Source organism: Centroberyx affinis, unplaced genomic scaffold (genome assembly GCF_046629955.1).
Source record: "Centroberyx affinis isolate AG114_WGS23_722 - 3 ecotype Tasmania unplaced genomic scaffold, CSIRO-AGI_Caff_v1 ptg000112l_1, whole genome shotgun sequence".
In the NCBI taxonomy this organism is placed as follows: Eukaryota; Metazoa; Chordata; class Actinopteri; order Beryciformes; family Berycidae; genus Centroberyx; species Centroberyx affinis.
This window is the reverse complement of record NW_027278814.1, coordinates 621,192-640,665: the sequence shown is the minus strand read 5'-3', so window position 1 is coordinate 640,665 and position 19,474 is coordinate 621,192. Positions and strand designations below refer to the sequence as shown.

General features: G+C 40.6%; 3 protein-coding genes across 5 annotated transcripts; 1 reads left to right on the top strand and 2 right to left on the bottom strand.

Moving 5' to 3' along the window:
- The first annotated feature begins 70 nt into the window (after positions 1 to 70).
- On the top strand, positions 71 to 2,906 carry ndufa13 (NADH:ubiquinone oxidoreductase subunit A13). The gene is made up of 5 exons (XM_071527201.1): positions 71 to 193; positions 1,197 to 1,275; positions 1,400 to 1,471; positions 1,572 to 1,641; positions 2,663 to 2,906. Exons 1-5 carry the CDS (start codon positions 100 to 102, stop codon positions 2,780 to 2,782), a joined length of 435 nt encoding a protein of 144 aa, XP_071383302.1. The 5' UTR covers positions 71 to 99; the 3' UTR covers positions 2,783 to 2,906.
- Positions 2,907 to 5,259: 2,353 nt separating this feature from the next.
- LOC139650716 (cold-inducible RNA-binding protein B-like) lies at positions 5,260 to 10,749 on the bottom strand. 3 transcript variants are annotated; one of them, XR_011695655.1, is made up of 8 exons: positions 10,670 to 10,749; positions 9,756 to 9,855; positions 9,554 to 9,660; positions 8,941 to 9,091; positions 8,601 to 8,808; positions 8,458 to 8,513; positions 5,657 to 5,747; positions 5,260 to 5,528 (listed from the first exon to the last, which is right to left on the bottom strand). XR_011695655.1 is itself a non-coding variant. In XM_071527458.1 (7 exons), the coding sequence occupies exons 2-7, from the start codon at positions 9,853 to 9,855 to the stop codon at positions 7,848 to 7,850; spliced, it is 636 nt and encodes a 211-aa protein (XP_071383559.1). In that variant the 5' UTR covers positions 10,670 to 10,749; the 3' UTR covers positions 6,907 to 7,847. The 3 variants fall into 3 exon arrangements, 2 of the variants coding, with proteins under 2 accessions (XP_071383559.1, XP_071383570.1); XM_071527458.1 differs by lacking the exons at positions 5,260 to 5,528; positions 5,657 to 5,747 and adding an exon at positions 6,907 to 7,861; XM_071527469.1 differs by lacking the exons at positions 5,260 to 5,528; positions 5,657 to 5,747 and adding an exon at positions 6,907 to 7,861 and having other exon boundaries at positions 8,962 to 9,091.
- A 5,538-nt stretch (positions 10,750 to 16,287) lies between these two features.
- Positions 16,288 to 18,669, bottom strand: LOC139650454 (zona pellucida sperm-binding protein 3-like). Its single transcript, XM_071527132.1, has 8 exons — positions 18,187 to 18,669; positions 17,983 to 18,101; positions 17,300 to 17,403; positions 16,983 to 17,160; positions 16,773 to 16,890; positions 16,597 to 16,685; positions 16,427 to 16,515; positions 16,288 to 16,340 (listed from the first exon to the last, which is right to left on the bottom strand). Exons 1-8 carry the CDS (start codon positions 18,667 to 18,669, stop codon positions 16,288 to 16,290), a joined length of 1,233 nt encoding a protein of 410 aa, XP_071383233.1.
- Between the last annotated feature and the right edge of the window lie 805 nt (positions 18,670 to 19,474).

The window sequence follows — 19,474 nt, the reverse complement described above, 5'->3', positions numbered from 1 at the left end:
ATAGGGGCGGTAGAGCCCCTTTAATGCTTTTCTGTCTGCAGAAGAAGAAGTGTCACTTCACTGACGTCATCGCCCTGTTGTGGGGAAGGGTGCTGGAAGATGGCGGCGTCCAAGGTGAAGCAGGACATGCCTCCTCCGGGAGGCTATGGTCCCTTTGATTATAAGAGAAATCTACCGAAACGAGGACTCTCGGGTACAGACATCACACACTTATTCAGCTGAATATATGAACATTAATCCCTGAATGAGTTCTCTGCTGCTCTGACACTGGGAGGCAAACAGCGGCTAACGCTTTCCAGCTAGCAGACACAGCAGCTAATCTAACATAGTCAGCAGTTGGTGATTGTTAAACTGATGTCAGTCATATCATATCATGAAACAACGTCAACATGTGTTAACTGCATAATCTCAAGTGTCTAATGTTGTCTAAATGGGTGAACAACACTTGTCTGTGATCATCAATGTCAATGTTCACTGTAAGCTTGCTAACGAGCTAACGCTAGCATTTTTGCAGGAAAGCATTAGATTTCAAGCAATGCTGTGTGCAGGAGTTATTCTAGGTGGAAAACATGTGTCAGGTTTTATTGTATGAAGTGTATTCTACACAGTGTAGAACAGTATATAACATAAAATATAAGTGTATAACAGCTTGTTTCATTATGTTTTGTTACTGTGTGGAGGCAACAAACCAGGTAACAAATGAGTTAAACTGTACTTCTGGACTGATTGACAAATCATGTTTATTAAGGGACACCCTATAATCTTGAGCACACAGGCTAAACTGGGGCTAGATTTGGCACGCACATACAATTGATGCACTCATGTCCATGGGTCCAGTGGGTTCTGGCATTGTAAATAAAATGATTTTCAGATGGCTATGCAGCTGTTAGGGCTTTCTATAGTCTGCCTGGGACAACATTGGCCTATATTGTAGAAATTCATTAATTCCATCTATGTGACATGGAAGAATGAAAACTGGAGAAAGCACAAATTAGGGAACTTACTCATACGTTGTTTCTGTGTCTATGTGTTTTCCAACACAAATACAAGATGGTTATATCATAATGTAGGTGTTCAAATAGGGCCATTTTGTGTCTGTAACAACAACTGGGAATGTGATCAGGATGAAACCCTAGGCCTAACTCTGAAATGATCTGTGATAAAAAAAAAACCCCACTTAATTCTTTGATCTGCAGGTTATAGCATGTTCGGCATTGGAATCGGTCTTATGGTGTTCGGTTATTGGAGGCTTTTCAAATGGAACAGAGAAAGGAGGTAAGATCAGTCACGTAATTGTGCTTCTGGTTTAAATTACATTGTTTACAGCCAAACTCAGTGTGATGTTCACAGTCGTTCTGAAAGCAGCATGATGGAGTTGTGATGTGTTTGTGCATCGCAGGCGTCTGCAGATAGAGGAGATGGAGGCCAGGATAGCTCTTCTGCCCCTGCTGCAGGCTGAACACGACCGAAGGTGACAGCAAAACACTTTCTCCCTCTCACACTCATACATGCATAACTTCCAAATTTGCTGTTACAATGATTCTTTAACATTTAAATTTCCCGCTTGGCAGGACATTACAGATGCTGAGGGAGAATCTGGAGGAGGAGGCTGTCCTCATGAAGGACGTTCCCGGCTGGAAGGTAAAGAAAGGCTTTCCTTGTTGAGGGTCACAATGAAATACTTGGCATTGCACACTGATAGGAAGATGATGATCCCATAAAAGTAATGACAAAAATATCCTGTTGATTAATGCTATTGCAATAGGACTATCCATTCAGCAGGCTAATGGATTGTATTCTGAAAACGGAAAACTTAAAGTAGTATCACAAGCAAATAGCAGTTATACCTTCCTAATTATTCTGGAAGTTGAAGATTCACAGATTTTCTCACAGGCATTTGCCTTCCTTAAATTCTCTAAGGAGGCGAAATAACAGAAAGTAAAGCGATACTTGAAAATGAAAAGAGGGTTTTTTCACAAGCTTTCTGTTGCTAGTTGTATATCATTGCAGATGTTCCAGTTTAAAATAGAAATAATTTCCCAGTCGTGGCACTTATTTTTGTCAATGAGGGAGGCGTAGATTTAATTTTGTCCTCATGAGTGCAACTCGAATTCTAAAATGTGATGCATGGTTGACTGCCATGCTGAGATGCACATGCAGGGTGGAAGTAACAAAATCATTTGCCTGTTGTTATTGTAACTGAGTAGTTTTTTTGTGAACTTTTTGCTTTGCATAGGGAAGATCATATGTGACTGTCTGTTTTTGAAGTGACTCCCTAACTTTTATTCTGAGTACATTTTAAGTGAGCTGCTTTTACACCAGAGATTTCTACACCAGTAATTTTACTTCTACTTACTACCTACTCTACATACTGCAAAAAAGTTACAGTACTCTTACTTAGGATAGACTGGTATTTAAGAGATGCCACAGATAAATACATTAAACAACCATTTGGTAAAATATTGTATTCATATCTGCACATATTCACGTATACCTCTCAGGCCACGAGAAGACACAGGCTATTATTTGAGACGGGCATTTATAAGACGTTTTACAGCAACTTTCTTGCTAAAAATCTTCCCCTTTAGTGGTGGTTAAAAAGTTTTTGTGATATTCCCCCTCTTAAGCGTTTGTATCTCTGTGTCCTAACGCTGCCCTGCAGGTCGGCGAGAGCGTCTTCCACACTCAGCGCTGGGTCACGCCTCTCTCCGAGGAGCTGTTCAACCTCCGACCTCGTGAAGAGCTTTTGCACAAGCGCTTCGGCTTCTTGTGGTACGTGTAGTGCCGCCAAGACGGGCCGCGTCCCGACCTCCGCCTCCTTCCACCGCTCACACCGCGTGGACCTGAGCCCACGCTCAACACAGCTTGTAAATGTTCAATATTAAAGTATCTTTTTCTGTACCTCATCCTGGTTTACCTGTCTTTTATTATATTTTGGTTTCATTTCACGGTGGAGAATGCCTATATTGTTAATGTTAAAGAGCATATGAAGAGGAAGCTATGACCTGCAGCAGTTAGCACATAGTTGGATGGGGCAGACAAGATGGTTATTCCTCAATTTTGAGCCACTGCGCTCTTTCATCTTTTCAACCAAGAATTTCACAACATTTTAAATCCTGGTTCTCCAAGTCCTATTCTCAGCATCCTTCTTAGGCTGACATGAAAAATGGACTACATTGTGTACATACAGCAAATCCAGAATGAGAACTTTGAGTAGAGAATAGCCAGGAGACAGGTTCCCTTGTAAATCTAGAATTATAAACTGGATTTTTGGAAATGGTCGCCATATTGTGTATCCAATTCACTCCATGTGGCTTCCACTAGATCAGGATGTATGTTGCCTATCCTATCACATGATCTCAAATTTTACTGCATCAGAATATCTGATTATAGAGGACTTGTAATAACGTACAGTGAACTCCAAAAGGATTGGACAACTATTTTGTTTTGTCCCAGTATTGTCACACTTGTCACATGGACTGAGGGTGAACTTGAAGGTAATTTCATCCATTTTGATTGAACACTGTGGCCTGTCTCAGGGAGGCCAGTATGTTATTATTTAAAGTCATACCTTACCACCAAGGTTGAGTTGTGAGCATGTGTCAGAAGTAAGGAGAAAGTCTGAAATCACATTGTCATTTGAGTATGTTGTATGTTAACCAGCCTCTTGCTTACATGCTCCTTGGTAATGTACGATTGCTTTTACTGCTGTATTTGCTGGAGAAAGAGAAGTAAACTGCTTATGTTGGACCAATCTTGTGGGAGTGTGGATTTTGAGGTTGGTTTGACATCACAGACCTGAATTTGAGATCCACATTAAACTAAGTTCCTCTGACGTCATCTGGCAGTTTTTCAAAATGTTGAACTGAGTCAACCCTGTGTTTTGTTTAACTGTGTTTTCTTGCTGTTGACTAGCCCACAGTGCAACATTATATATGTAATGTATGTGTCTCCTTAGCCTGGGGAGGCCTAAACCTCCACCTGGTTTTGGGTGCAACCTGCTGTTTTGAGTCAATGAAAGGTATGATTTGAATTTTGTTTTGCTGACTTTACAGGACTTTTGATCAACGACCTTAAAAGCAAGGTAGTGCGGTCACCTTCACCTCCAGGGACAGTAGAGACCTTTAGATTATCACAAATCCACAAATCCCCCACACCCACTGACAATACTGTGTGTGTCATGCTGTGTAAAGGCTCGAGAGCAGGATGTATTTACAAAGGTTAGCTCCTTACATCTAAATCTCATGCAGTCATGCTGCTAGACTGGCAGGCAGACTACAAGAGTTAACAAACTATAATGCATGTTTATCTTGCTGCCACCTGCCACATCCTCTCCCTCTCACCTTGTGCTGTGCTTATCTGTTCATTATTTTCATTGAACACAATCTTCATCTCCTCATTGTATTCCCCCTCTTCTCCTCCATCCTTTCTTTATGAGTACTTTTCCTCTGCTATCTCCCAACAGAGGTTAGTCAATGAATGATAAGTTTCTGTAGTTACCTCAAGCTTATTACAACCATTCTGTTTTGCAAGTGCAGCTGGTACATGATGCACAGAACCTGGTGGTTGATGCCATCTGCAGCAGTCTAATCTCTCGCTGTGGAAGAGCGTTTCAGCAGCTTTCTGCTCTGCATCCCCATAGCCAGTCTTGACATCCCAGCTGCTCCCGTGCTTCCCTACATCTTACCTACCTAGATGCATCAACCACATTTCAATTAAATCATCATTACTCATCGTTTGCCTACACAAGCCTGTTGAGTAGCAGCTCACCAGGAGCAGTGTGAATATAATTTTCAGGCTGGAAGGATGATGAATGATGGATGTTTTGAACCCTGCAGTGCTTGTAACCCTCATGGCACCTAAAGGTGTGGATGGCTCCAGTAAAAACTACAATCTGGTGTAACGCCCGACTCTGACATCCAAAGGTGTAAATTCAACCAGATTCCTGGCAAAGACCATCTGGTGGAGCCAGGATAAGAAACCCTACCATGTGAAATCAATAATATTCCACCCTGTGGCATTAGATTTATTTATATATGTGTGTGTGTATATATATACACTTGTATGCATAGAAAATGGTGAATATTCAAACTTCTTGAAGTGTAACTTGCTCTTTCAGTCTTGTTTTAATGTGATGTCTATTGAAAATATTACATTTCAAAGAATATTTACTACTACTTTTAATTTCACCAATATCTGGAGTCACTATTATGAAAAGATGCCAAGTTAGTTTTTTTTTTATCATCCTTTATTAGAACTCTACAACAGAAATAGATGGGACATGCACCAGCCATTTGTTCTTTTTGCAAACAATTCAAGAGACAATATTACAATATCTGCAACATTAAACTTGTGTCTACGTTTGAAAATATTTTTCAGAGCAACTAGAACTTTTTGGATTTCTCAAAAACTTGTTTCTAGTGCAGGTTGATGTGCAAAATATTTCGCCAACTCAGATTGGCGGCATCATCACTGATTCCTCATGTAGCCGCTGCTTACAGCCGCCCCACTGCTGCCGTAAGCTGAACCTGAAACAAGGCAATAAGAAAACAAGCAATTGTGTAAGCTTGGCAAGTTCATCTCTGACAACAGTCATCACAAACTTAGTGGTCCCATCATTAGGGCAGCAATGGTTCAAAATAAAACAAGGATTTACCTGGCGACCGTATCCACAGCCATCACTGCCGTCAAGGCCAGTCATTTCAGGTACAAGGAGATCCAGGGAAACCTCCAACAGTCAGTTCATCCTAAACAAAAGAAATTTAAAATATCAGGCCAGGTCACTGACCTTTGCCACATCACAATGACAAGCCACCATAAAATGCATGCAACAGTATTCATGACTGACACTCACCGCTTATTCATATGTAAGTGAATAAGAACAAACAAATCAACTGAATACAGTCTAGATGCCTGACAGGTCAATTGAGACTGCTGTGGAAGGTTAGTGGAGCAAATTTGAAAACTACTGCAAGTGGACAGAAGTCGGACTGAGGACAATACCATGACTGAGGGGCCAATGCTTTTTGGTGGATTCAGAGAAGCTGGAGCACCACAATCTAGAAGGGTCTTTTATTTCTCATTGGACGTTTGAGTCAAAATCGGGAAGAGGCCAAGGAACATTTCTAGATGGCGACATCTGAAGTAGGGGAATAGAACAGCGGCTAACTTGAAGGTATTCATGGAAACAAAATGAGAACTGAGTTTGAAGGATGTGAGCAAAGCAAAAGGAGTTTTTACCTCACGTGAACTGGCCTACTGTTTCTCCACATATGAACTAGGCAAGAGCAGCTTTCATCTCTGACGAGCACTTGTTGGTAGGCGCAACACTTCACTCTCCAAGGACTTGTAGGTTTTGGAGTAGCTGAGCTCTTGAACGTAATGAAGCATTAACATGACCAGACACCAGCTGATGTTTTCCCAGCATTTCCATGTGCCACTTTGGGGGCATATTAATGTACCTCACTAGAGGTTTGGCCTAGTATACTCCTGATTCTACCTGCTGGTAAAATTGTTGCCTGCCAAAACACTGCACTAGGCTGATGGAAGGTTTTGAGACATGTTCAAGATTCACTGGGCCAAAATCACCATGATCAATTTAGTTTGGTAAGTCTAGTTTTTAGTTGTAAGAACCCAGACAGGAGGCTAAAGGCATCAATGAAGTGGATATATAATCTAGAAAAATTCACCCAATTACAGTTTATCCCCCTCATTAAGAAATTTGCCATTCCACTGTCTTGGAAGACAGAAGTAAATTTTAGATGTTACAAAGAATCCCAGGTTTAATTTCAGCACTTTAAGCAAGCAACTCACGCAGCGTTGCACTAATAGTAGATAGATTAGAGTTTACAGCTCTAATCAGCATAACTCCCCCATGAGGTATTTTTGAAAGGCACAAGAATCAGATTATTTTCCACAAATTGTTTAATAGGCTCCATGAAGCCAAATTGACAAGAAAAAAAAATGTTGATACAAAGAACATAAAGTACAAAATTGTTCCCGGCTGAGATATTACTTTGGGGAGACCAGTTACATTTGACGTTGATCACTTATACAAGATTAGTCCATTTTACAGCACATTTAAAAATGCAGACGTTGAGCAGAGCAAAAAAAAAAAAATACCTTGGACAGACTGTAGCATGCTGCAATTTGCAACTTCATGAACAGCCGGCCACTTCAGGTGTGTAGTTCACCAGTCTGAAAGGAATTCACTCTTTTGGGAAATGGAACATACAGGACCCTCGGCTAACCTAAGTATTTAACACTAAAAGGAATGTAGTATAAAATCCCAAAAAAGCCTTTTTAAGGTTCTAAATGGATCTCTTATTCTCGCTCAGTTTAAAACCTGGCAGGAGGTAGGTCAGTCAATCAACTAACTGAAGGAAAAACAAAGGAAAACAAGCCCTATCAGATGCCCCAATAAAAACCAGGGCATCAAAATGAAGAGACACTTAACAGTGCAGTGGGAACAGAGCTAAGAGTGTTGAGATAGTGGCTGATCAAACAAAAAGCCATGTGGAGAGTTATTTGAAATCCACCAATTTGCAGTTCACAGTACCAATCAAATCAGACATTGTACTTATAGCAAGGTAGCAGATAAGAAAACTAAATGCCTTAAGAGCAATTAAGATGGTCCCTCAAGAGCAAGGAAAACATCTTCTGTAACTTCTGTTTAAACATGGTTTGTCAATAAAGGGCCAAAACTCATGGCTACATTTTAAGATGCTTGAGCTACTACAACAGAATAGGACTACAAAAATAAGGTCAACAACACGTGGACATTTTTCTTGAGGAGCGCATCTTTTAAATACAGCCAGCCAAGTGATGATCTTGAATCAGGGAGATTTTTACTCGTGTGCAGCTGAGGATAAGAAGTGGGCACACAGGTAAAGACACTGAAAGTTCAAACATTGGAGTTTGACAAAATCCCACTCAACCCACCAGACAGACCAAAAAACCCTCCCTCCATCGGCTGAGATGTGAGCGATATTGAAGTGATCAAAATAAGATCCAGAGTAACATTCCACATAATTAATGAGTTTCAAATTGCGGGAGGCTATATATACAGTGGCATCAAGCTGGGTAACATGAGTAACAAACTGAGGGGAAATTGCTACAAAATTTCACACTTGGGGCTGCCCCCTCCAAGTGAAACTCATTAGGTTTTTTTTGTTGGTTTTGAACTCTTGCTAACAGTGTCACCGTTTAACCATGCCTGAATTAGAGGTATTAAAACTCGTAGCCTTACTGTTTCTTAACAAGTATGATTTTGAAAAACAGTTGGCTTTGCTAGAAAGTGCAAGATGTCTACCACCACATGATATCATGCAATTAAATTCAGCAAGTGGCTCTGAGGTAGTCAGTACTGTTCATGTTAAATCTGATAGTGATATCAAAACTCAAAAGTGACAGCCCCAACACAGTTCACTTATACACATGCACACTAGTTATACTTACCATAGCTGTCGTATCCATCTCTGTAGGATCCCCCAGAGCGGTCACCATAGCTACCCCTAAAAATTAGGAGATCAATTTGATTAGATCACTGCATAACAACAGATTCAGCCTGTAACAAATAAAGTTTCAGACTTCTTCCTTACCTACTATCCCTGTATCCACCACCACCACCAGATGAATATCCACCACCAGATGAATATCCTCCACCACCACCACCGCTCCTGTATCCACCGCCTCCATAACTCCTTTCTCCACTGCCGTAACTTCTGTCACCACCACCACCATAACTTCTTTCTCCGCCGCCATAGCTCCTGTCTCCATAGCTTCTATCGCCACCATATCCTCCGCCTCCTAAAAACAGGACCAAAAAAACCCCATGAGCTCAACACAAACCACTGACCATGAAATTTACTAAACAAGGAGGGCATGACCAAAAGCAAACGGAGTGCAGAACAAACCATTATGCAGATTGCCAGCCCTTACCTCGTGAGTAACCTCGCCCACCTCTCCCTCTGCCTCCGCTGTAGCTTCCTCCTCCGTATCCACCACGAGAACCTCCTCTGAAGCCGCCACCTGAAGGCCGTCCGCCACCCTTTCCTGCTTCATCCACACGGATGGACCTGCCGTCCAAAGTCTGCAAAAATAGAGCCAGTCATTGGAGCACCCCAATTCATCCCTTCTTACGTTTTGGATTCATTCACGCGTCATGAAAGCCAGTGGCTCTCGTTGATGCAGTTTCCCAAAAAAGATCTAACATACACTCCCAGGAATAAATAGTGGATGCTTTGGATGTCCATTGTGCTAATACATTGGGAAAAGTGGAAAATTAACCGCTAAAATTAAGTGTGAGATTGCAGCTGGTCTACACCATATAGCCCTGTGATGAGTGAAGCTTGTAATATAGTTGATATCCTATAAGCCCAAGTCGTTCTTGTCTAGGTTATAGAGCCATGCTTACACACAAGCCACCCCAGTGGATGAGATTAAAGAGTTGGCTGTATTTGTTGGGGGGGCTAAATGCAAATTTTTAGCATGATTGTCCTACTTTGTAGTCGATTTGGAAGATTAAAAAAAAAAACAGTGACATTCTACTTACCTTGCCGTTCATTCCGTCCAATGCATCTTTTGCATCGTCTGCGTTATCATACTTCACAAAGCCGAAACCGCGAGATTTTCCTGTCTCTTTGTCTCTGATCACATCAACTTGAAAGACAAAGATATTAAAATTAGTTGGATTAGAATTATTTCCAATGGGTACTATCAACATAAATCTTAAGTAACGGGTCAAATATTCTTACCTTTTGCGATGTTTCCATACTTGGAAAAAGCTGCGGCCAGCGAGTCTTCGGTGGTGTCGAAGCTCAGTCCCCCAATGAAAAGTTTACCTTCGTCGGACATCTTTTGTGTAGAAACAGATCACAAGAATTAATATCCCCTGGAGCAATAACACAAAATACTAAATCACCTACGCACAATACACGTTACATATTAATTCTGTATATATTAGTTACACACACACAGTTTGCCAAACAATTTGACCGTGTAAAAAACACATCGGCAAATAGCTTGTCCCTAAAGTAGGTCATCGTGGGTGCACGCGTGGGGCAGTTATCTAGGCCGTATCAAACGGGTTTTATTGGAACAAAGGTTGTTTTCTAACGTTAACGATGAGTTAAGCCTACCGTAAGATAAAACGATAGTAAATACGAAAGTATAACAAATTAGAAGGTTAATCGAGTTTATATAATGTTGGCGCTACTAAATACAGTTAGGCCCTCAGGCTCTCAGGCCCGTAAACGCGGTATGGTTAGCGGATTAGCTAGCTAACGCGTTTCAGCGCCATTTTACACCACGTTCCTGGTCTTCACTTTTGTTTAGCTCGCTTAGTTAGCCTGTGCTACCATGTTTTTACTGGGTTAACAGGATCAACCGAAAACAGAGTTATTGCAAAACACAATCATTTCACCCAACATTACGCTTGTTATCTGTTAAACAAGTTAGATAACATCGACCATTTTAGCAAATGGATGGATGCTAACGGTACCCGGAGATTTACGTTATATTCTGAAAAGCTGCAAAACAGTTATAATTAGGACATCCACAAGAACGCTAGCCATGGTCTGAAGATAAATTAAGTAATTATAAATAGTCTAGGCGAATAATGGAAACAGAATCCGTGTAAAATAGAAGAAAAGAATGAAATAGCGGCTACCTTCGGTTGGAGACTGAAGACAATGATGATGAACGGAGCAGCAGATGGACGAAGTGGGAGCGGAAAGCGGCCGCGCGCTGCTTTTCACTGGACGCGAGTATTTAAATGAGCATGTAAAGGGGCTGGGTTTATGTGGTTCATGTTTAATTTCCACGCCAAAATCTTCTGCAGTTCAACTGAAACTTAGTAAACTTGTAACCTGTAAAAACCATACACAAATTACTGATTTTAAAAGGATGTTGCCGTTTGCGACCCCAACAAAATACCAAAATAACTCTAATTTATCTGATTCATTGTGCTGGATTAGACTACTATCTGGTCAGGAATAAAAAAATATATACTGTATAGTCAGTCACCGAAAAACTGTCCTTGGCTGTATTAGGAAAGACTGAGATTAATGTAAATGCCATCAGGAAAATTAAAAATGAAGATTATCACGTGTTAAAATGCCAAACCTAGCCTAGCACTAAAGCCTAATTGTATTGTTTATTTTATTTTATCCTGCACAATTACAATTCGTGCATTTTTGTGAGTATCAGCTGAGGCTATATTTTCTTCAAAACGATGTTCTTCTCTGAGTGTTTAAGATAATAATACGCAGTAAACACTGATGGTTTTTCTTTTCGATGTGAACAATGTAGGCTAGGTCAGCAATGTGGAAAAGGTGACCTTTTATTTTTTAGTGCGCACAATATGGATTTAGTTGGATACAACATCCTCATCAAAAGTTTTTTCTTCTCGTCAGTGTATTTTGGTTTAAAGAAAGGGGAAGAGGGAGGAAAAGTAATGCCAAGTGTGAAAATACGTTTTTCAACACTTGGCTAGTCCGTGGAGCAGCTTTTCATTATCATGCAAGTGACAATGTAGCCTAAAGTTTTTCCCAGAGATTTGGGCCAACCCCCATCACACTGTACACAATGTAAATATGTAAATCTTTAGGGGGATCACTCAGCTATTCACAGTAAAATGTTCATTGTTGGAATGGAAATGACCATGAAGTCAGCAGCAGCTTTAATTTGACTGAATGACTGCAGGGTGTTTTTGAAAAGCTGGATCTATAATCCCAACTCTCGATCAAGCTGCAGTGTGATTTATTTGTTTATTTTGAGGGGGGACTCACAACAAAAACAGATTTAAAATGCATGAGAAATCTAAAAAAAAAAAAAAAAAGACCTTTAAATCAAAGTGAAGTAACTCAAAGACTGTAGAGACCATATAGATCCATAGAGACCAACTTTATTTACTGACTACTAGGACTCCATAAATACTTTTTGTAGGTTTTAAAGAAAATATATTTACTCAGTAGTAGGATTTTTAAATACTTTTTGTAGGTTTTAAAGTCTTTTCTTCTAACAGTTTGTAGGCCCAATTCTTGTTTCAATTCAAGCCACATAATGCCGGATTAATATCAATTTCTACCTGTAGGGGGCATCACTGTTGTGACCTCAATCTTATTATTGGTGTTAAAATGAAAGTATATTTTTAGACCTGCGGGGCTGCTGTAATTAAATTATAGTAAATAATTCCATGGCTGGACTGATTTTTCTATCTATCTATCTATCTATCTATCTATCTATCTATCTATCTATCTATCTATCTATCTATCTTATACTTTGTAAATGTGTTTATTCAAGCACTTTGAAATACCAGGAAGTCATATGTCAGTAATGCAGTTCACGCTCAAGCAAAAGTGGGACGTCATATAAAGTGGGACACCTCAAGCTTTTTTGCATATATTTCCAACCAATAGCAGTAAAACCATGTGAGCACAATCACATGATATCTTTGATGTGACATTATTGAGGGGGGTGGAGCAGACTTGAGAAAGGAAGCTGGCCCTCCAGAGCACAAAGAGGGATCTGTGACATAACATTTTTGTTTTTAAGTTGAGGCTATGAAACTCCTGTATATTACACTGTGCCAAATGTTGTCATGAAAGTGCATAGCACCCAGTGGTGCATCAGAAAAAAAACAGTTGTCAATACTATGTTTGAATGTTGTAATTCAGTCTTTCTTGAACTGTCCCACTTTATCAGGGGACAGCCATGTTTTTTTTTTTATAGTGGGACAATAGCTAGTGTTAAGCTAAGCTAACATTAGTGAAGTTATTGGCATTTGATTATATGTTCCATCAAGAAATTTGAAATGATCACAAGCCTCCTGTCAATTTGAATATACGTAGATGTAGGTTTACTTGGATACATCAACCTCATAAAAAAAGCATTTTCCTCTTTCTCCTCAATGTATTTTTTTGTTGAGAGATAAAGGAAGTGAGAATAAGTGTGAAAATACTTTTTTCAACACGTAAGTCTGTGGAGCAGTTTTTCATGCAGGTGACAATGTAAAGTGTTTCCCAGAGATTTGGGCCAACCCCCACCACACTGAATACAATGTAAATCAGGAGGACGATCACTCTGCTATTCACAGTAAAATGCTGATTGTTGGAATGGAAATGACCATGAAGTCAACAGCAGCTTTAATTTGACTGAATGACTGGGCAGGACTTCAACAAGCTGCAATGTGGTAAATTTTATGTATGATTTATTTATTTATTGGAGTGAGACTCACAATAAAAACATCTGGCTAGTTATTTTTAAGTGAATGAGAGGGAAAAAAAACAACTTAAAATCAAAGTGAACTAGCTCTAAGACTGTAATCCAACAGTAGAGATCCAGATTACCTCCTTTAACACTTTATTTACTCAGTAGTAGGATTATTGAAATACTTTTTTAAGTTTTAAAGAAAATATATTTACTGAGTAGTAGGTAGTAGTCGTATTTTGAAATACTTTACTTCTACTATAATCTAGTGTTAGGTCCAACTCATTTGTTTCAATTCAAGGGACATAATGCCACATTCATATCTACTCCGTCAGCTAGGGGGCAGCATTGTTGTATCTTCAATCTTATTATTGGCGTCAAAATTAAAGCAAATGTTTTTGGACCAATACCCAAAGGAACTCCCTGCAGCCCAGTTTTTAATCTACTACTTCATCTAATGATCTAAATACTTTGTAAATGTGTTTATTCAAGTACATCGAAATTCCAGGTAGTCATATGCCCAGTCAACCATGGCATAGTGCACTCTGGTAGAAATGCAGTTCACATGAATAAGGAGTTATTCTCACACAGAAACCTAAACCTAGTTATTCCACCTCCTAGCTATATAACTAGTTTTCTGTCTTCTACAGGTCTCTAGAAACCAGAAAGAATGTAACCCTCATTCCAATACTAGAATTTAGAGCAAAGAGAAAATGTTTTAGAATGACAATAAAGATATTTAGGCAGTAAAAAGTGGTGGTTCCTGGGACAAAATGACCTCATATGGTGCTAAGTAGCATGAAAATGAGTAGGAACCGCTACTTTACATGGAGGGTAGGACTTGGGCACTTTATCTTTGTCTCTGTGAGATAGAAAGACAGCTACAGGACACCAAAATGAGGGCGTAAAAAGTGGACAGATTTTTCAGACAAAGGCTGCTAGAGGACACCCTCTTCCATTCTCGCTTGATAACCACCTCCGTCTGTACATCTCAGCACGCCGTCCTGACTGTCAGACAGTCTGCTGAGTGTCCAGTCTCTTGGTCCTCTCACCTACTCCAACACACACTAACAATACCAATGTGGTTAACACGAAAATATATGTCCTGCCATGACACTGCCATGTTGATGCCCAAGTTTGCTACCAAAAGTGTTCCATTATAAACACAGACTATAACAAACAACCATGAACAAGCGAATGTCTCATCTGACCTTAAAAATATCTTTCCTTTTCCTCCAAAATGATTCCAGTTCTTGGAGAATGTGACCCTTCCTCTCTGCCACCACTAAAGTCTGCAGATAAACTCCCCAATCTGCCATTTCATGATTGAAAATAAATGGACTAAATAAATGGAGAAATTAAGTGGAAAATGTCAACAAATTTTGAGGGAATTATTTCCAGCATGGAGATTTTCTTTTTCAGACATGTTCAGATTTCAAGTTTCAGTTGCTCCTCTCTGCTTTAAATCAGGAAAAAAAAACATAAAGCAGCGTTATATATTTTGAAGTTAAATATCACTATGACGTAGAAAGCATGTTTCACAGGTGACAGGTTGCCATAGTGACAAATTTCATGTGTGGGATCCATCTGTACCTTCCACTAGCAGTTTTATGTCGATTTCTGTCCTTAGTCATCTGAGTGAGGATTACATATTTCATTTAGAAACTGCTGTCATTTGAGTGCCAAACACTTTAGAACCTTCACTGTAGATTTTTGCTTTAGTTTTTGTTCATATTTGGTCTTTATTTGATACCAAACTGTCCTTTGGATGACACTATACTGAAACATACACTTACTGTACTGTTCAGTATGAAACAGTTAATTGTTTCTGTCTTTAATAACATTGAAGAGTCATTTGATGTTTCCCTCAAATGAACAGAAGTACCAGTTTTATTTTTAGAGAACACACAGGTAAATATGCCCCGTGATTTGCAGACCTTAAAGACAAACTGTCAGTAGCACACTAATTATTACACAGTGTTGTCCTTGTTACAGTGTCTGATTGACACTAGCACTGGTCTGGTCCACCATAAATAGCAGCAGAGATGATGAAACACAGCTTTGCTTTGTGCATGACTAGTTCTTGTGATTCAAAGTAATTTCACCACTTTGTCATCGTTTATGCTGCAGAAAGAGGCGCCAAAGCCTCATGCTGTCCATGTGCCAAAGCAATCTAATAGCAGGATTTCAATGAAAGGTCATTGGCTAAATAAGTCCTGGTGATACGGTGGGACTTCACGCATCATTAACTGGCTGTAAAAATGTAAGATGACCAGCCTTGGGTCATGTTGGAGCAGACTATGGTTTTCCTCAGCACAGTAAGTCTAGTAGGGATCTTTCACTTACTGGCTTCGTTCCATTGCAATTCCTTACAGGTGTTTTAATGTTCTTTTAGAAAAACACTTCCTTGATAAAGTCATTTTGGTATAGTCAGATGAATTCAATCATGGTTTAACATCTCAGAACAAAAAGGTATCATGCATGTCCTGCAGTTTAAGCCGTGTCAGTGGTCTATCTAGCTGACTGACCCTCCGCTCGTCAAAAAATTGAAATTTAATAAAAAACGGTGTTTGTTTTGCATGCCTCAAGTGCTTTGTTTGTATGTGGCAGTTTGTGTGAGTCAGTACGGCAAGAGCTGGTGAAGTGTGTGGGGACTGAAGTAGGCCCCATGTCCGATTTGGATGTGTGGGAGGTGGAAGCGTCTGTAGATGCATTTGCAAGCGGTGAAGTGTGTTTGAATGCATGTGTGGGAGGTGAGGAGAGGGCAAGGTACATCTGTGTAGGAGGCCCAGCGCCCAGCCAGATGACATCGTCTGTCCACCGTCTGCCCTGTCCTCTCAGCACTGGTGAATATGGTCTATGGTAGGAGTACGATCTTCTCCCACACCACCTTTAAACATTCCTCTACACACTTCACCGATCTGAATCCCCCTTCCTCCAAGTCAGCACAGTGTGCAGATTAATTGAAATACAAAATGTTGATATTAGTGTCTGGTAGTTCCTTCTCCTGTATATTAGGTTGAAGAGACAAGAGAAATTCATTAAAGACATTTATTCAAGTTTTTGAACTTGTTGACATCACGTCTTGATCTTGATGGGCCCCAGCATGGTGTCCCCTTCCCACACTGGATCTATAGTACAAACAGAAGACATGTTAGGATTTTGGAAAAAAAAAAAATATATATATATAGGCATTCTCAGTATTTTAGACACTTACCAACAGTGGTCAAACCTCTGGCCTTCCGTATGCTGCAGCTGGTTTCACAACAGTGACACACTTGATCATCCCCATCTGCAGATCTCCACCTAAAACAGCATCCAACATTAAAGCTGCAGTGGAGTTGTGTTTTCCATTATTTTTTAAATAGTTTGATGGATAAAACATACCCATTTATGAAAGAGCAGGCCTTGTGGTTACCAGAAGAGACGCCGAAGGAAGAGGCTGGTTCTGCTCGCAAATGGCAGGTTATGTAGGTCTGTTGAGGTTGGAATGGGAAATAGACAAAAATTCAGTCTGTTCGCTTCAAGAATGAGGCAAATTACAACACTTTGTTTTAACTCACTGAGTCACTGCTCTGTTGTTGGAACCTGAAAGCCTCCAGCTGAATCTGTAGCTTGTTATCCTCGGATCGAGGAAGGAATCGCGAGCTGGAGCCTGTGAGCTTAGCGTCAACCAGACATCTGAGTGCAAAGCAATGTGAAAATTTAGTGGTGTTTGTGCAAGACTCAAAAAACACATTTAAAAAAAACAAACAAAGTTTGTTTAAACTTGCCCCAAGTTTTGGATGAAGGAATATCTGGGCTCAGCGTTCATATCAGGCTCCAGTGTTGCGACACAGTGATCAACAAAGACCCGGAGGGGCATGTGGTTGTACTGCATGACAGCCACTTCAATATTTATGATGTTTCCCAGGAAGTACTGATTGGATGGTCTCTCCGAGTGCCAGTCATCTGGTGAAAACACATTGAACCAAGTAAATTATGTAAATTCTGGTAATACTTGCTTAACATTAAGTGTTAAATTGGGACCAATGTCCAGCATGCCCTCTAAACAGTCTAAAAAGACAAATCCAAGTGCGATAATCCTCACCAGTCATCAGCCTGATGGTAAAGTAGAACAGTTCCTCTGCCACCTTGGTGGAAGTGTAAGGTGTCCAGGTGGGCTTCAAGTCACTGCTGCTCACATTGTGCTTCCTGGGGTTACAGAAACATTCAGGAGAACAAACACTCCGGTTTCAGGTTGAGGATAATGGACCTTATCAAACATGGCAGCCATTTTGAATTTACATTGGGTAGGAATCTATTTGAAGAGCAAATACAGCCCAGCTACATCCTACTGTGTGTCACACAAAGATGTTTTACAACATAAATGTCGAGAATCTAACAAATTACCCACTGAAACAGGCATTAAACAAATGGATCAATAATTCAGAGGGATATAGGTTCACATTTTAAGGTAATGTATTTGGCCCACTATGCTACTGGAATTCAGCCTAGATAGGAAGCTAACAAGATAATATGCTAACCAACTTCCCTGCTAAATCCAAGCAGCTGTTGTAGTCGTTTCTCAAATTGCTTGCCAATTTGATAATAAAAATTTGTATAGCGCTTTTCCAAATACTCAACGCTCATACTCGACGCTTAACCCTCTGTCTGAAGTCCTCACTTATGTATTGAAATAATGTTAGTTTTATTTATGTGCTGGTCTTCCAGGTAGTGTTTCCCATAGGAATAAGGTCAATATAAGGGCATAGGTGGTCTTACAATCTTTACCTCATGTAGTGGCACTGAATATCAACCATAGCTGCATTGGTCTTCAATATGGGGGTGTTACCAAGGGCTGAAGGTTCATAGCTTAGAGTGAAGGTATAGATGAGGGAGTCTTCTGTCATCTAAGAACGAGACAGCCAATCAGTGATAGTTTTAGCTTTTGAAAAACAAAAGTTTAGCATCACAGTATCAAGAGGATTTCCTCACCATAACCTGGCTGCCACATGATTGGAGGTCAGATTCATAGATGATGAGCTGGCTGTCCACACCTGTGGCCGCACAGCCTCCCAGAGTGAGGTCTGCAGACTGGATGGGCTGGCTGTTGCCCAGGAGATCCTGTCTCACCTCCACATGGACCCCACTCTCCCCGCACTGAGCCGTCACACTCTCAGCCGGCACAGGCTCCCACTGCTCAAACTTGGCCTCTGGCTTGGCTTCGGACATGACAGGAAACCTCCAGGCCAGCGGTGCCTCCAAGGTCTGCTTTGACTGAGACTTCACCAGTTGGTGGGATGTCTTTCTGGGCTCCTGTCTCAGAGGCAGAGGCTTCTGAGGGCCAAACCTGGCTGGTGCCTGGATGTTACCTGTGTTCACATGTTGGCTATTCAAATTATAGTTACTCCAAGCACCGTAAACACATTCTATTGTAATGATGATCAGAAGCCGTGTAGAGATGTCGCCAGATGCCATGATTGCCATAGACAGGAACAACTATTTTCAGAGTGTCTGAAAGGCTGTTTTATAATCTCTGAAACTGATAGTGACCATGTCACAGGTGCTGCGGCTTGTGTTGCTGATTGCAGGGCTGGAAATAAATCAGTGGTAATGACAAGAGCTGGGAATGGTGGGAGCTGGGTGATTACTGTTCAGTCTCACAAAGCAGCTGAAAACATTCTGGAAGAGTTTGGCTTTGCACCGCTGACAACTCATTTTGTTTAGTCATTCATTCATTAGTTGCTAACTTGTAATGGAAAAGGGTGAGCGGGTAGAGTTTTCACTGAATAATGTGCAGCCACAAACTATTGTTGAGTGTTGAATGGTGTAAGTAGGGCAAGCCAAAGTAATTAAACCGACCAGTAAAGGTTAGAGAATCCCCAGGTTGAACCCCCCAGACAGAAGGCTGGCAAAATATTGGTGGAGGGAGTGAATGAGTAACGCTCTCCCTGTCCCATCCCTCAACAACTACTGGTGATGTTCCCTTGAGCAAGGCACTTAAACCCCAACTGGTCCAGTGAAGCTGCTCACTGGCCAACAGTGAAGGGCTGTGTTTACTTTGTACTGGGCAGCTTTTGTATGAATGTTTTGTGTGAAGCAAGGCACTACTGGAAAAGTGCAAACATGCTCACTCAACTTTCCCTGAATAAATAATTGTAGCTACAGATCTGCTGCTCAATATGCTCCTTTGTCTACAGGGCCAACTAAAAGGTACATGAGATGAAATAGTGAGTCTAGCAAACCATTTAACAGCTCTGTTGCAAAAACCCTGAGCAGTGAC

What these genes read in the sequence shown, in the direction of transcription:
- ndufa13 (XM_071527201.1), top strand. Translation starts at nt 100, where the DNA reads ATGGCGGCGTCCAAGGTGAAGCAGGACATGCCTCCTCCGGGAGGCTAT. An exon ending in AAATGGAACAGAGAAAGGAG is followed by an intron (nt 1,276 to 1,399) that starts GTAAGATCAGTC and finishes TGTGCATCGCAG; the next exon opens with GCGTCTGCAGATAGAGGAGA. An exon ending in CAGGCTGAACACGACCGAAG is followed by an intron (nt 1,472 to 1,571) that starts GTGACAGCAAAA and finishes CCCGCTTGGCAG; the next exon opens with GACATTACAGATGCTGAGGG.
- LOC139650454 (XM_071527132.1), bottom strand. Translation starts at nt 18,669, where the DNA reads ATGGCATCTGGCGACATCTCTACACGGCTTCTGATCATCATTACAATA. An exon ending in TACCATCAGGCTGATGACTG is followed by an intron (nt 17,161 to 17,299) that starts GTGAGGATTATC and finishes TGTTTTCACCAG; the next exon opens with ATGACTGGCACTCGGAGAGA. An exon ending in CAGAGGTTTGACCACTGTTG is followed by an intron (nt 16,341 to 16,426) that starts GTAAGTGTCTAA and finishes TTTGTACTATAG; the next exon opens with ATCCAGTGTGGGAAGGGGAC.
- LOC139650716 (XM_071527458.1), bottom strand. Translation starts at nt 9,855, where the DNA reads ATGTCCGACGAAGGTAAACTTTTCATTGGGGGACTGAGCTTCGACACC. An exon ending in GTATGGAAACATCGCAAAAG is followed by an intron (nt 9,661 to 9,755) that starts GTAAGAATATTT and finishes TTGTCTTTCAAG; the next exon opens with TTGATGTGATCAGAGACAAA. An exon ending in GGTGGATACAGGGATAGTAG is followed by an intron (nt 8,514 to 8,600) that starts GTAAGGAAGAAG and finishes CCTAATTTTTAG; the next exon opens with GGGTAGCTATGGTGACCGCT.